This window comes from Corapipo altera, unplaced genomic scaffold, assembly GCF_003945725.1.
Source record: "Corapipo altera isolate COAL_440 unplaced genomic scaffold, ASM394572v1 2b, whole genome shotgun sequence".
NCBI lineage: Eukaryota > Metazoa > Chordata > Aves > Passeriformes > Pipridae > Corapipo > Corapipo altera.
This window is the reverse complement of record NW_020884874.1, coordinates 9721508-9736730: the sequence shown is the minus strand read 5'-3', so window position 1 is coordinate 9736730 and position 15223 is coordinate 9721508. Positions and strand designations below refer to the sequence as shown.

The 15223-nt window shown below is 36.9% G+C and overlaps 1 protein-coding gene across 2 annotated transcripts in view; it reads left to right on the top strand.

Moving 5' to 3' along the window:
• The window catches only part of REV3L (REV3 like, DNA directed polymerase zeta catalytic subunit), a 126661-nt gene that overhangs the window by 74817 nt on the left and 36621 nt on the right, over nucleotides 1-15223 (top strand). For both annotated transcript variants that reach the window (XM_027632941.1, XM_027632947.1), the window contains exons 13-18: nucleotides 1992-6192; nucleotides 6557-7533; nucleotides 8130-8212; nucleotides 9269-9394; nucleotides 10971-11163; nucleotides 13544-13655. In XM_027632941.1, coding sequence (XP_027488742.1) covers nucleotides 1992-6192; nucleotides 6557-7533; nucleotides 8130-8212; nucleotides 9269-9394; nucleotides 10971-11163; nucleotides 13544-13655 — 5692 coding nt within the window. The remainder of the gene's footprint in view (nucleotides 1-1991; nucleotides 6193-6556; nucleotides 7534-8129; nucleotides 8213-9268; nucleotides 9395-10970; nucleotides 11164-13543; nucleotides 13656-15223) is intronic.

The window sequence follows — 15223 nt, the reverse complement described above, 5'->3', positions numbered from 1 at the left end:
ATCATTTATCCTCCTAGGGTTTCATTATAAATAGTAAACATATTAGTGTGTAAATTTAGGTGATTCTTTGCTTTGCAAGTATTTGCCACACATGCTAAAATATAGTGAGCCTTCATTTGGGCCTATGTTTCATTGAGCAGATTGCATGTTCATATCTTGGAATTGCATGAGTAAAAACTGTGCATTGGCAAAGCTGATGCAGAAGAAACTGCCTTTCAAAATCTATAAAAAATAAACTAATCTGTGGAGATACCTCTTGCTGTCTTTACAACATGCTGTCTTTGATCAAGTAACCTTAGTCAATCAAATACACACTTTGAGGTTAGGCAAATATATAAATAATATAATTTGTTTCATTAGAAAATCTACAATTTTTCACATTACAGTGTTCTGTTGAGAAAGTGAGCTGTATAATCTTATTATGTAGACAACCACAGCTATTCTTTTGCGTTCAGTGTTTAAGACATAGTTTGCTTTTTCCTTTGCTTTTCTAGCTATAATGGTAGGGTTTAATACATGATTTGATGCACTACTAATATGACTTGTTTTTGTAAAATATACAGTTGTAATTTCCTTACTTGCAGTACTTTCTCATTTATTGTAAATCAGAGATGCTACTTGCTAATGAAACTGTATCTTAAATAATTGTTTAAATTTTAGAATATTTAAGCAAGTGAAATGTCACATACAGAAAGTGGTCAGCTTAGAAAGTTTATTACTGTGAACTTCTACATCAATTTCTTATAATAGGAGATACAACAAATTCAAAATGGATCTCAATCTGGATCCTCTAAATTAGAAAATGCTTATCCACACATGAATTTGTATCCATAACATCTGACTGACTGACAAGTATTTTTGCAATTTTTATGTCTAAATAGCCAAGTATCTTCCAAGTGTTTGTTGACACTGCCAAACTCCCATTTTCTTGGTTTTCAGTTAGTCATCATCATTCTTTCCGTTGACCCCTACCCTCAAAGAATCATAGGCAGCATCTCTCGGTTGTGTTTCACAGCTTATGGACTTTGTGTATGCATTACAAAATGTTATTAGAATCAGATTGGAACTTCCTTTTATTTTTCTCATCCAGCAACAAATAAATTGCTAAGCTGAAGGCAACATGAGTCTAAGATAATCCCCAAATTGGTTGAGACTTACAGTAAAGGCCCGAAGGACACCTTGTCTAGTACATGAGTATACAACGCATGCTTCCAGGTCATACAGTATGTTTCATATCTCCTATCCCCCTTCAAGATTATAGCTAAAGATGTGGACAGATGAGCAAATTTTTGTGTGCCAGGAGTTCTGTGGTAGCTCCTTCTTTGCAGTGGAATAACCTCCTTCAATTCTTCACCTGCTGGTCTCAAATTTATGTGGGAATATAATACATAGATATGAATTCAGGATCAAACTAACTGTTGAGATATTCTTACACCACCTGAATGGGTGGTGTATTGCTCTACTTTATAAAAAGGCAACAAACTACCTATGTTTAGTGCACAGAACAGTTAATACAAAGCCCTTGCCATGCTGTGAGATACTACTTTAGCTTTCTGTGCAATGACTTTTCTGTATGGGAAAAGTCATCTAAATAAATTCTTTGTTTTCAGAGCCAATGAGTATACATACTTCTCAGGGACAAAGCAGGGTAAAACCTTTTCTGGAAATCAACCTGTTTGTACTTAGTTATCTGAAAGTGATTTTAAAAGCCTTCTCTCAGAAAGTCAGCATGAAATCTTTGACAATTTTATGCATGTCTACGACTTAGGGTTAACTGACAAAATGGTTGTGACACAAATGTACAGATGATAGGATTTTGATAAAGGAACTCATACTCAGGGTTTATAGCTGTCATGATTGTAAATGTAATGTGATTTGCAAGAGTTTTGTTTATTGTTTGGATGGGAGGGCTTTCAGGAAAATATTATTAGAATGGTTAATGTCTTTTTTTACAGATTAACTAGAATAAAATTGCTTATCTTTCATTTCAGACAATCCTTTGAATAATGAAAGTTCTCGAACTCACTCCTCTGTGATTGCAACAAGCAAAATGTCTGTAAAGACCTCAATCTTTCACAAAGATGCTGCTACGCTAGAACCCCCATCTTCTGCTAAGATTACTTTTCAGTGTAAACACACAAGTGCCCTTTCTAACCACGTTTTGAATAATGAAGATTTCGTAGAAGACCTCACAAAGCCAAACACAGAAACAAGACCTGAACTTTCAGTCCATTCTCTTACAAAAGAAAGCGCTTACTCAGCAAAGTACCCAACTCCATTCAGCAATAGTACCCATGCAGAAAACTCTCATAAAGAGAGTAACAAGAAAGATACTCTCCCAGTTCCTTCGTGTGGAAATAATATTTTTGACTATGAAGATGATATTTCATCAGTGAACAGACCAATACCTAGTAGGAAGTACATTAGCATCAGAAAGGCTGAAAAGGATGTCTCTTTTATGCATGTGGGCCGCCACATTGGTGACAGCATGTTGAATAAAAACTTATACAACTTTTCTGATTTGAGCCACTCCAAAGGTAAAAAGTCTTCTGAAGTAAATGAAAAATCCAGCAGTGCAAGTATAAATAATTTTTTTCCAGCAACAGTTACAGAAAATTGTGAATTGGTGTCTTGTTCAGGAGGCAGTCGAACTGTGGTACATTCACTTGAAAATAACACTGATGAAGGTGGCCTTAATAAGCTTAAAATTAGGTATGAAGAATTTCAGGAGCACAAGGCAGAAAAGCCAAGCCTCAGTCAACAAGCAGCACATTATATGTTCTTTCCTAGTGTTGTTCTTTCTAATTGTCTCAGTCGACCACAGAAGTTAGCTCCCGTGACATACAAATTACAACAAGGCAACAAACAGTCCAGGTTGAAACTGAATAAGAAGAAGCATAGTTTTATCAGTCATCAGGAGCCTGCAAGTATAAATGATGTTGCATCAGTGAAGGAAAGTTGCTATACACAAGGTAATGCTTGTAGTAACATTCCTGATAAGGACAGTGCTTTACCAAGTGACTTAGTTCAAGTTCCTCTTGAGGCTTTTGAAAACAAAATGCCTACGAGTACTGCTAATTATACTGACTGTCAGTTTGCAGATGGATCTCTTGAAACTGAGCAGTCATTTGGACTATGTGGGAATAAATACACACTCCGAACAAAACGGAAGGTAAACTATGAGACTGAAGACAGTGAATTGAGCTTTGTCGCACACAACGCAAAAATCAATCTACCTCAACCGATAGAAAGTGTTGAAAGTTCAGATGGGTCTCAGAAGTCTCGAAAGCGTAGAAAACTTTCTAAAAAATTACCACCTGTTATTATTAAGTATATTATCATCAATAGATTTAGAGGGAGAAAAAATATGCTTGTTAAACTAGGGAAAGTAGATTCTAGTGAGGAAAGAGTAGTACTCACAGAGGAAAAGATGAACTTATATAAAAAGCTTGCACCTTTAAAGGACTTTTGGCCAAAAGTTCCTGACTCTCCTGCAACCAAATATCCTATTTATCCACTAACACCAAAGAAAAGTCACAAAAGGAAAGCAAAACATAAGTCAACCAAGAAAAAAGCTGGAAAACCACAAAAAACAGGTAGTACAAACATTAAAAGAACTTTAGCTTTCAGAAAAAGGACTCACACAGTTCTTTCTCCTCCTTCACCCTCCTACAGTGCTGAAGCTGAAGACTGTGACTATAACTATAGTGATGTTATGTCTAAGTTAGGTTTTCTTTCTGAGAGAAGCACAAGCCCAGTAAACACATCTCCACCTCGCTGCTGGTCTCCCACTGATCCAAAAGCAGAAGAAATTTTGACCAACCTGGACAGAGAAGCTTTATTTAGTAGGGGGCCCAATATATACAACAGTAAGGCTGTTAACACTAGTGTAGGAAAAAATACTCGAGCAAAAACTCAGGTTAAGAAATGTAAAAAGAAATTTACTAGCCCCACTGTATCTACAAAGAAAAAGAAAAAGATTAATCAGGGCGATAAGACACCAGATGATGGAAAGAAGAAACCTAGAACAAAACAAAGGCAAAAAACGGCTGAAAAAGTGTCCTCAAGAAAGCGTGTTGTATTTAAAGATGAAAAAGGAAATAGTCGCTCTACTGCAGAAGTAAAATTTGTGCTGAAACATCAAGATCTGCCTGAGATTTCGTACAACTCTGTCAGCTCTCAGCCGCTTCATAACCGGAAAGACAGTCCTCTTTCTGGCTATTCAGTGGGATATCTACCGTCTGCACAGTTCCCTTCAGCAACTGATGCACAAGGTAATTCTTCAGGCTGTTTTCATTCACTGATGGAAATCGATAAGCCTGTAGATGCACAGTGTTTGCCTGCTCCACGGGAAGACCCTCATTTATCTTTTGCATCTATTCCTGTGGCATCTGGAAGGGAAGTACCACAGATGAACTCTCAAAGGCCCAGGACGCAGAGTGCTATATTTAGAATGAAGGATTCTGCTCTCATTCAAAACATATTTGATCCATCTAATCATTCAACTCACATAATCCAGAATGCACACATCTCTAAAGAGAATACTTCTGCAAAAGCAGAAGAGATTAAAAATTTGCAAATCAGATATTTACCGCCAGCTGGGAAATTAAATGAAACTCGTGACTCTTTGGACACAGCAAAGATGGATCAGTTACATGCCTCTAACTATTCACATTGTAAAGAGAATAATCAACAGCAGATTTTTTGTTTACCAGAGGCATCTAAGCACTCTGATCCATGTCCTTCTATTCCTAAGCCATCTGAGGAAAACCCAGGGCCACTTCAGTTGCCTAAGAACTGTTTTGTAACATCTTTGAAGAGTCCAGTGAAACAGTTAAATTGTGATCAAAGCCAGAGAGGATTTATTTTGGACATGGCACATTTTAAACCTGAAACAGTAAAACAGAGGTGTCTGTCAGAAACAACCATACAGCCAAAACCTATCTCTCAGTATAAAAACAGGAATATAGTGGCCCCATCAGCATTTGGTGAAGGACAGTCAGGCCTAGCTGTTTTGAAAGAGTTGCTCCAAAAGAGACAGCAGAAGGCTCAGAATGCAAGTGTTACGCAGGAGCCATTGCCGGATAAACCACAGCTGAGCAGGGGTGTACCCTGCCCTCTTGAACAGAATAAAGCCATCAAAAGGTCACGGTCAGTAGCATCGTCAAGAAAATCTCGTGCTCCCAGGAGTACAAAACCTAAAGAAAAAACAGCAAAACTTTCAAAAATGGAGTCTTTAAGCCAGCAGATCACTAGTGGCATTGATCACTCTGTATCTGATGACAGCCCCATTTTTTTTTCAGACCCTGGTTTTGAAAGCTGCTACTCACTTGAAGACAGCTTATCTCCAGACCACAATTACAACTTTGATATTAATACTATAGGGCAAAGTGGATTTTGCAGTTTTTATTCTGCAAGCCAGTTTGTCCCAGCAGATCAAAATTTGCCCCAGAAATTCTTGAGTGATGCAGTTCAAGATCTTGGTTCTGGGCAAACAGCAGAAAATGACCTTCTGTGTCATAATGACCAAAAATCTGAGGAAGAGAAGCAACATTCTTCAAGCACAAGTAAATGGATACGATCTGGTTCCCTGAGCCCTGAGCTTTTTGAGAAAACCTCACTAGATAATAATGAGAACCACTGCCATAGTCAATGGAGGAAAAACGTTCATTCTTCAACTTCTAGATCTAGTTTTATTGATACCTCTTGTATGCCAGAGACTGAGGTCTGTTTAAATGAAAAATTCAAATTGAATAGAAATACAGTAAGTAAAGAGAGATTTCTTAATCTTTCTCAGCCAACCAGCTCAGACTGGATTCCAAGCCACATTAGAAAAGAAACCACTTTTGAGCCCTGTCAACCACTTGATTCAGTTAGTACCTCATTTACATCCATATTGTCTTCTCCTGATTGTGAACTTATAGATGCAGCTTCTGAGGATTTAGAATTACATGTTTCAAGGAACAGTGAGACATTAACTCCAACCCCAGATAGTTCACCAAGATCAACCAGTTCTCCCTCACAATCAAAGAATGGAAGTTTTACACCTCGTACGGCTCACATTCTTAAGCCTCTCATGTCCCCACCCAGTCGAGAAGAAATTATGGCCACTTTGCTGGATCATGATCTCGCAGAAACAGTTTATCAGGAACCATTTTGCAGCAATCCTTCAGATGCTCCAGAAAAGCCAAGGTACTGTGTTTAATGCATTTCTGTCTACATATGGTTGTGATTATAAAAAGTTTAATTTAGTCCTGTAAGCAGTTCTATGCTGTTATGTGACACAGATGCATGAAAGATCCCATCTGATATATGTACATTTGAAGTTGAAAATTACTGTACTTCCAGTCCAAATACTCATTTTCATTCATGATATGTTGGGAGTTTTTATTGCGTGATATTGTTATAGAAAGTGGGAATGTGCCTTCTTGGTTTGTAAAATAAAGATACTGTTCACAGGAATTGCATAGTGAAAAAACTGCTTTTCTCTCATCTTGAGGAGTACCTGCAATGCAGTTCAGAGCAAAACGGTAATTCAAACTAGTTTTCTTCACAGGGAGATTGGAGGACGGCTTCTCACAGTGGAAACTAGACTTCCAAATGACCTCCTGGAGTTTGAGGGGGACTTCTCATTAGAAGGTCTACGACTCTGGAAGACTGCATTTTCAGCAATGACGGAAAGTACTAGACCAGGATCTCCTCCTCATTATGGTCAGTCTACTGTTAATAAAAGAGAAAATAATAGCCATAACACTAGTGAAGACAAAAAAATAGTCATAATGCCATGCAAGTGTGCTCCAAGCCAACAGCAAGTTCAGATATGGCTTCATGCCAAAGAAGAATATGAACATTTCAAGAAATTGCCTAAGAATCATCCTGCTGAGCTGACAAAGGCAGCTGAGAATTTCAGCTCTGCAGTATTGTCTGAAGAGAAATCTGTAGAAGTAATAAAAGTAGCTAAAGATTTAAATTTATCTAGCCCAGAAGATGAGAGACCTATTGTGCCTACAAAGAATTCTCCTGCCTCTGTGGCAGAAAATACGAAAACACAAACCAAGGAAACCTGTGATAAGTCTCTAAGCACTATAGGAACTTCTGTAAATACTGACAATGACATAGACTCTAATAAAACTTCATGTGAAAGCAAGACACTTACTACTTCAGCACTAGAACACGATAAGGAAGAGGAGGAGGAAGATTATTATGTCAATTACAGTTCACCAGATTCTCCAGTGCTTCCTCCTTGGCAGCAGGTAGCGTCTCCAGATCCCAAGCAGTCCAATATAGAAGACACAGACTGGAAAAATCAGGATATTATTTTGTCTTCTATGGAAGGAAATGGTGCAGTACCTGTTGAAAGTGCACAAAACTCTCCATCCACCCAAGAGGACATTAGGACATCCTTTGACACATCCCCTTTTCCAGTTAATGAAGATCCTGGAAATTCCATTTGCTTACATAGTACACCCATTGTGCAGAGAAAAAACCAAGATGGGATACCTGAAGTTCTTGGTTTTACTCCTTTATCTGCAGGTAAATCCCGTAAGTGATTGTAATGATACACTCAAAAAAAATCTGTATATATTATATTTCTTTTAACATACTGAGAAAGTACTTATATCTCCCCAAAATATATATTTAAAACTAGTTTTGGAAAGGAAAAGGCCTGTGCAGTATTGTTAAAGTAACTACCGAATTATTTTAAAAGTCTAGAAGTAGAACACCCATTTGCTTCCTAATAGTCTGTAGCATCTGAACTCTGACGTACTGGTTAAAAGCTTAATTTAAAATATTGCTTATTTGAGGGATTTTGTAATATTATTGACTATATTGCTTGTATTTTTTGAAACATCACCTCAGTGTAGAGTGTGAATAATATTGCAGTTTTCAAGGTGATAAATGTGTGAGGCTTTGTAACTTACTGACCTTGTACTTTTTGTTCCTAAATTTTCATAAATACCAAATAGTAATAGTTGTCCTTTAGATTTGACAAAGGATAAAGTTGTATTTGCTTATAAATATAATATTTGTCTGTAATGTTAACCAAATGCCTCTGGATGTTTCTACTGTGTTGTTCAATGCCTAGATAAAACTATTGATGCTAAGTAGTGTTGCACTCATGTTTACAGAACCAAAAGCTCAGAAACTGAGCCACAAGAGGGGAAATAATACTGATGGTCTTCGAAGAGTACTTCTAACCACACAAATGAAGGTAAATTAAGATTTTAAGTACTGATGTATTTTTATTATGCCGCACATACACGTTTCCATTCTTTCTTCTGTGTTGTTTTTGTCTTCTTCTGTTAAGATCTTGAAAATACATTTAAAATGGTTGGATACAGTTGTAGGATCAGAGCACACACAAAGTTAGGAAGAAATCATGAGTTTAATTTTAGGGGACCAGGTGTAAATTGGAGATTAAGAGTTTTATATTTTAGGGTAGTGAGAGACTAATGAAACACTAGAGACAACATGTAAGGATGTTGCTTTGCTCTTTGAATTATAACATCCTTTTGAAGTTCTGTAGTGATTTCCATTTTTGTATGTATACACACACAGACCAGCATACATTTATGTGTCTGTATGTATATTAGTTTTCAGACAATGTTCTAAGCATTTTCTGGAACAATGAGGGCAGTTATAATGTTATCCTGACAGTAGAAAGGGATTGGATTGCATAAAATGATCACTCACAAGTTTTTCCTAAACAGTTTTTCTGCTCCCCATGTTGGAAACAGAACAGTGGGCTAGGTGCACTACTGGAGTGATCCAGTAGTTTTTTCATCCCTGTATGCTGGTATTCACCCATATCAAGTGCATACTTAATGTACCCTTAATTCAGTGCCTTAAAAAGTGATGGCTAAAACAGAGGTTTCTGACAAATTGTTGCTCAAGAGAGAAGACAGAATTTCTGGATTCCATGTCCTCAGACTTCCAAGAAAGCTAGCGTGGGATTGAGTTTGGGGGGGGGGGGGTTGGTTGGTTAGGGGTTTTTCTAAGTATCTCAAACTACCTCTTGCTTTATTGTGAGGTTTTACTAAAATTATTGCTAAAAGGCAGAAAGATACAACTCCTGTTTCCATGTTGGAATATTACATGAGGAGATAGTAAAAGATTTTCTCTTTTTAGTAATTTATGGTGTAGCATTTGCATTTTCATTGATAAATGTATATTTTAATATTGCATATTATTTAATATTGCATATGAATTTAGCAACCTGTGATTTTTCAAAATTATCCTGTGCTTTTTTCTTCTCCTGCCCAATAAGAATCAATTTGCTGCCCTTGGCGTTCCAAAGAAAGAGACTTCCCAGATTGAAGGACCATCTTTAAATAACACTTATGGTTTTAAAGTCAGTGTGGAAAACCTGCAGGAAGCAAAATCTTTACATGAGGTAATTTACTGTTACATGTCATTATAAAAAATTGTCATTTATCGGGCCATTTTTATAATGGCAAAAGTCTTTTCCTCCTTGGTTCCTTCCTGACTTAACATTTATTAGTGTGTGATGTCTGCAGCTTTTAAATAGTTGATCTACTAGTTTCAGCTTGATCTCCAAGTGCCTTTAATAGTATTGAACTAAATTTCACTGTATTCCGGTTGAGATGATGGTAAATCTTCCTTTAAAAATAAAAATAAAGGAAAGATCAGAAGGAAGAAATAAAAAGTTTTGTATAAAAACATTACTTGAAAAAGTAATTGACTGTAATTTTCATGGATTGTTTCCTTAAGAAGTAATGCGCCTGACATCGTTCAGTCAGGCCCTCCTGGTATCTCTACTTGTTACCTTCTGAACTTGTTGACCAGTTTCTACTACATTTAACAAAATGGTGCCTGTCTCAAAGAAGGTCTCTATATATTTAATGTAGATGAGTGTTCGACCTGGGAAGAGGAATCAAAATTGGTGCTGGAGAAAGGGAAGCAATGTAAATACAGTACCACTGTGTTTGGCTGACAACTGACCAACCAGTATCTATATATGTGCTCGTAGACAGTCACCACATCCATGGCTTGGAATTAGCTGTTGACTGATTTGCAGATGAGATGGGGAGATAGCAGTTTTATGTGCTGAATAGATAACACAGGGGAAGCCACAAGAAACCGATAATCTTGCAGGAAGTGGAGACAGGGCTTGGATAGTAAAATTTCACTTCAGTGATGGCTGTAGTGATTTACAATGCAAATCTAGAGGAAACCAGGCTACCCCCAGGGCAGGTTACATGCACAGAAGTATTTGTAACTCTTCCCTCCTAATCCCTCCAACCTGTCCATTAATCCATATTATCAGCTGTATTATGCGAGACAACAAAGCAGTGATATAGTGTTGAAACGATATTAAATATTTATTGTGGAGTCAAAAGTTGGCAGTATATGGAGATTAACATTTTCTTAATGTAAACCATTCTGCAAAAAGCTGTGGTAATATAATTTATTAATGCAAGTGAAGGGGAAGTTACGTATTCTTCATGCCTTCCTGTAAATGACTTAGTCTTCGTGCTTGCTTGCACGCCTTGGGTGATGGAGGGAAAGGAAAACAAAGACCAAGAGTGATTCCTTGTTCTTGATCAGTTCAGAAATGTAATTCAGCTCGATATACAAAGCTGTTTGAAAACTCTACAGGAATGTACAATTGTTGACGGTGAACATGATCTGGTTTTTTTCCTATTTTCTGCTTTTGGTAGAAGAGTACAGTACTCAGAAACACATACTGAATTTTCATAACTGAGTATGAAAATGTATTAAGTGATTAATCTTTTTTTTTTCTAAGATGGTGCTTTTTGCAAAAAGTGAGATCCAGAGATGCATGTTTAATCACTTCTGTTAATTTTCAGGTGTGACCTCTTAGTTACAATATAATATGACCATATAAATGTCTACACTGTCTTAATTTGCACTAATAATCTCCTCTTAATTTTTTTTTTTAAGAAACCTCCAAAACAAACTAACTTACTGTGTTTATTTGTTGGTAGGTCCAACACCTTACCCTCATCAGCATGGAGTTACATGCTCGAACGAGACGAGATTTGGAACCAGACCCAGAGTTTGATCCGATCTGTGCTTTATTCTATTGCATTTCATCAGACACAGCACTGCCAAATACTGATAAAAAAGAAATCACTGGTGCTATAGTGATCGATAGAGACAGGACTCTCTCAAACCAAGGTTCTTATTTCTTTTTTCTTACTGTATTTTACAAAAATGCTATTTCATACTAATCAAACAGTAGCAAGCAAAATGTAATCGAGTACCTATATTACTGTGTATCTCATTTAATTTTGTCTTGTTGAATGGCCATATTAAATATAGAGTTTTCCTGCTTATATCTTCAAAAGAACTTGCATGAGCTGTAAACCACAAATAACATACACGTGTGCAAAATACCGATGTTTGCGTACTTGTGGACAAGCTCCTGCAGTGTTCTGAAAGTGTAAAGAGGAAAACTTGCCTTTACTTTCCTACTCAAGTTGCTGGAAGCTACAAGTAGAAAATGTTAAAAGCAAGACAGTATGTTTTATATTTTACTTAAGGGTTATTTTTGTGGTTTTATCTGATCCTTTTAGGATCTAAACAGGGGCCCTTATTCTATTGTACCTTTTTGGCTTTGTTTAGACCAGTGATACTCAACCTGTGGCTCTAGAGCCGGATGTGGCTCTTCATGGCCCTACAGGCGGCTCTCGCAATGTAGGCATCTGATCGGCGCTCCACTCTATCAGGCAGCGCGGGGAGCACTGAGCAAATGGACCAGCAGTGTGGGAGTCGCTGAAGTTCCCCCTCCCATAGGGGGAAAGAAAAGGAGCTGCTGGGATCCCCCCACAGGTAAGAGTAGAGATCACCTCCCACCCAGCAGCTGTGGGGCAAAATGGGGAAAAACTTGCCCTTTTGCCCCTTCCACCCCTCCACCCCACTCCTTCCTAGCAGCCAGAAGGGATTGAAGACAGAATGCTGCTAGGAGAGAGGATGCTGATGTGTCATATCGTGATGTATCAATGTGTGGTGATGTTAAGGCAGCATCATCACACATTGAAGTGTCATGATGGAAAAAAAAAATCACACTGTTGATACTTGATTTATATGGTGCTCTGCAATTCCATTTTATACAGAAGTGGCTCTCCAGCTGTTAAAGGTTGAGTACCACTGGTTTAGGCTAGTAAAAAAACCAACCAACCAAAAAAAACCCAAACAAAACCCATCCCCAGAGTAGTCCTCTTTCTTTCAGAGTCTCTTTGGCATTGTGATATGTATTAAACCACAAAATACTGTCTAAAATTTTAAGCGTGGACAAAAACCTAGCAAAAATAAATTTAGCATTAAGGGAACAGCTTCTTCTTTTACCAGTTTATTTTTCAAAGTATTGTAGATATTATATCATGTTAAGTTCTTATTATTCTCATTGAATTTTATTCTGGTATTATATGCTTGTTACTATCTTTAAAAAATTTATCTCCATTACCTTACTAAGTGAGATTTTTCCACAGTATAGCCACTATGGCTCACTAGGTGTGTGCCACTGATAATTTATCAAGAAAAAACTCTCTGTAAAGAGGTCCAGTGATATTTTGAAAAAACAAAGGTTCTGATCTGGTTTTTTTAGCAAAATAAAATGATGTGTTTAAATGTTATTGTGACATTCGTTGTTTTAATGGATATGTACTGTCAATACTTTCTTGGTTAGAACTTTTTGAGATACCTGTGGACTGATTGACATTGAAATACACCTTTTTTTCCCCTTTCTGTGTTACAGTACTCATTTTAACATTTATTTCTGAAAGCACGTTTTTTAAATTCTCAATCCTCAGAATGTGTCAAAGTAGAATACCTTGTAAAAACTCCAGTTTTTAAAATCCACAACATTGCCTTAATAGAGATCTTACTATCTGTTTTATAGAGAAACTGAAAACACAGAGTATACGCTACATATTATTAATTTAAAGAGGGGTTTTTTTAATATGGAAGGCAAATGACGAGTTCCTGTATGCATACAAATTTAGATATTATTCAGACATTATCAGTGTAGACACTCTTAATGTCACTAAGTGAGCAATTGCTCATGTTTTTCCATTTCTATTAGTAAATCAACAATGTGCTGAAAAAAAGTACTAAGTTATTTATCATTTTCATTCTGTAAGGCTTTTTACAAAGCACTACTCTAAGCTAGCAATTAAAATATATTTTTTTCATGAAAACATTATGTAAGCTGTTCATATAGTCCTTCAATATTTCTTATTAAAAATAATTTTCTAATAGGTGGACTCTTGTACATGTAAAATGGTGAAATTTCTCTTAAATCATATTTATTTATATCTGAGAATTTGTGCAAGATTACCACTAAAATTTACAAAGTGAAAAGAATAATTTTTTCTACCCAAGAGGAACAAAATAAGTCCATGGAATTAATTGTGTCAATTATTAGTGTTAAGGATAAAAACAAGTTATGTTTCCATACTTCTTTTCAGTTGTATGTTTTATTCTGAAACAATATTGTTGACTGAAGTAATGGAGTTCCTTCTAAATTGTAATGGGTTTTTTTACTTTTATTTTCTAGGGAGCAGAGACCAAGCCCCCTTGCTCACAAGATCTGGAGTTACAGGACTAGAAGTCAGTTACGCTACTGATGAAAGAACTCTTTTCCAGGAAGTAGTGAATATTGTAAAAAGGTAGCATATCTGTACGTTCTGCTTTTATTTTTCAGGCTTGGAACAGCAGATGTAGTTCCTTCAACCCTTGCCAGTCTTTCAAATACTGATTTTTTTGTTGTTGTTTCCCTCAAAGGCTTATTTCTAGAGTGGACAAGCGTGGTGGTCTTTCAAATAAAAATACTTTTTACTTTTCTTTTTCTCTGACAGCAAGAACATTGAGATCCTCTTAAGCAGCTGAGTTACAGTCTTGAAACTAATCAGCCATATAAGTAATCTTCTTTAACATATAACTTTTCCTGTTAACCCCAGAATTCATTACACATCTCTCTCTGAAACTCTCAGAATAGTAGTTATTGACAGTGCTGAGAGCTATAGAAAATCTCTCAGACAAGAAGAGTTTTCTAGAAACTCTGAGGCAAGACAGAAAGAACCCTACATGGTATTGAAACTGCTGTGGACAGTTTAAAATTACGGTTAGCTGAAAAACCAGTTTCCTTCATTAGTTTTGTCTTCTCTGAATGGAAATCCCATGCTCCATCAGACTTGGAAAACTGCTGGTTTTCCCCATCTCCACCAAGGCTGGGAAGCCTCTTTGGGAGCCCTCTTGGCTGGTGAATAGGTGGAACCACAGACGTCTCTCCAGACCCTACTGACAGAGGTGCAAAGCTGTAAAATTGCAAAGAAAAATAAACAGGTTTAAACTATGAGTCACCTTGCTGGAATAGAGGCACAAGAAAAAAACAACTAGGCAGAGTACATTTGCAATTCTTTCTCTCTCCAACCAGAACACCTCTGATGAGAAAGACTTTGACCAACCCCATGAAGCCAGAATACAAAAAGAGTTGCTGAATGCAACCAACACAGGGTGGGTCCTGACAGAGCAGCAGATCCCTGTTCAGAGAAGACAAAATTCAGGTAAGGAACATAATTTTATTTTTCTCTTTCTGGGAAATCTAGTGCTCCATCAAACTTAGGAAAATTACTGAGAATGAGAAACTATCAATAAATTAAGAATTCTCCACCAGTTGTATGGAAGTTGGGAGAACTCAGAAGAACAGAAGTCATCTATATCTGTACATATTGAAGGCATTACAGAATGAAGAAAAGCATGCAGTTTTGCTGTACTTCAAGATGGAATGTAGCAATCAGCAGGTTGCTGACTGAGTTGAGAGATCTTCTCTAGCATGTGCTAGCATGCCTTTTTGCTGCCACAACTTTATCATCAAAGATTGAGTTAGTTATCTTGTATTCCTGGAAGATGAAGGGTTTGATCTATTAATGGAGAGGCAGCCTGCTGTAATTGTCTTAGCCTACTACCCTCCCTCCTCTATAACACCTCAGGTATCAGACTTCTGATGAACTCTCAACAAAGATGATTTTGAAACTTCTACTGCATCTACAGTTTGCTGCTCTTTTCCATCCCTTTATTTTCTGTAGCCTGGGCAAAAAAGAATAAAAAATTTTGTTGGAGTATATATTTTGTATTTCTTAAGCACAAAATGAGTGTCTAGGCCCAGAATAGCTTTAACTGAAGGTAAAAGTATGATAAAACTACATGATTAAAAAGTAGTGGACTGTAAAAGTCT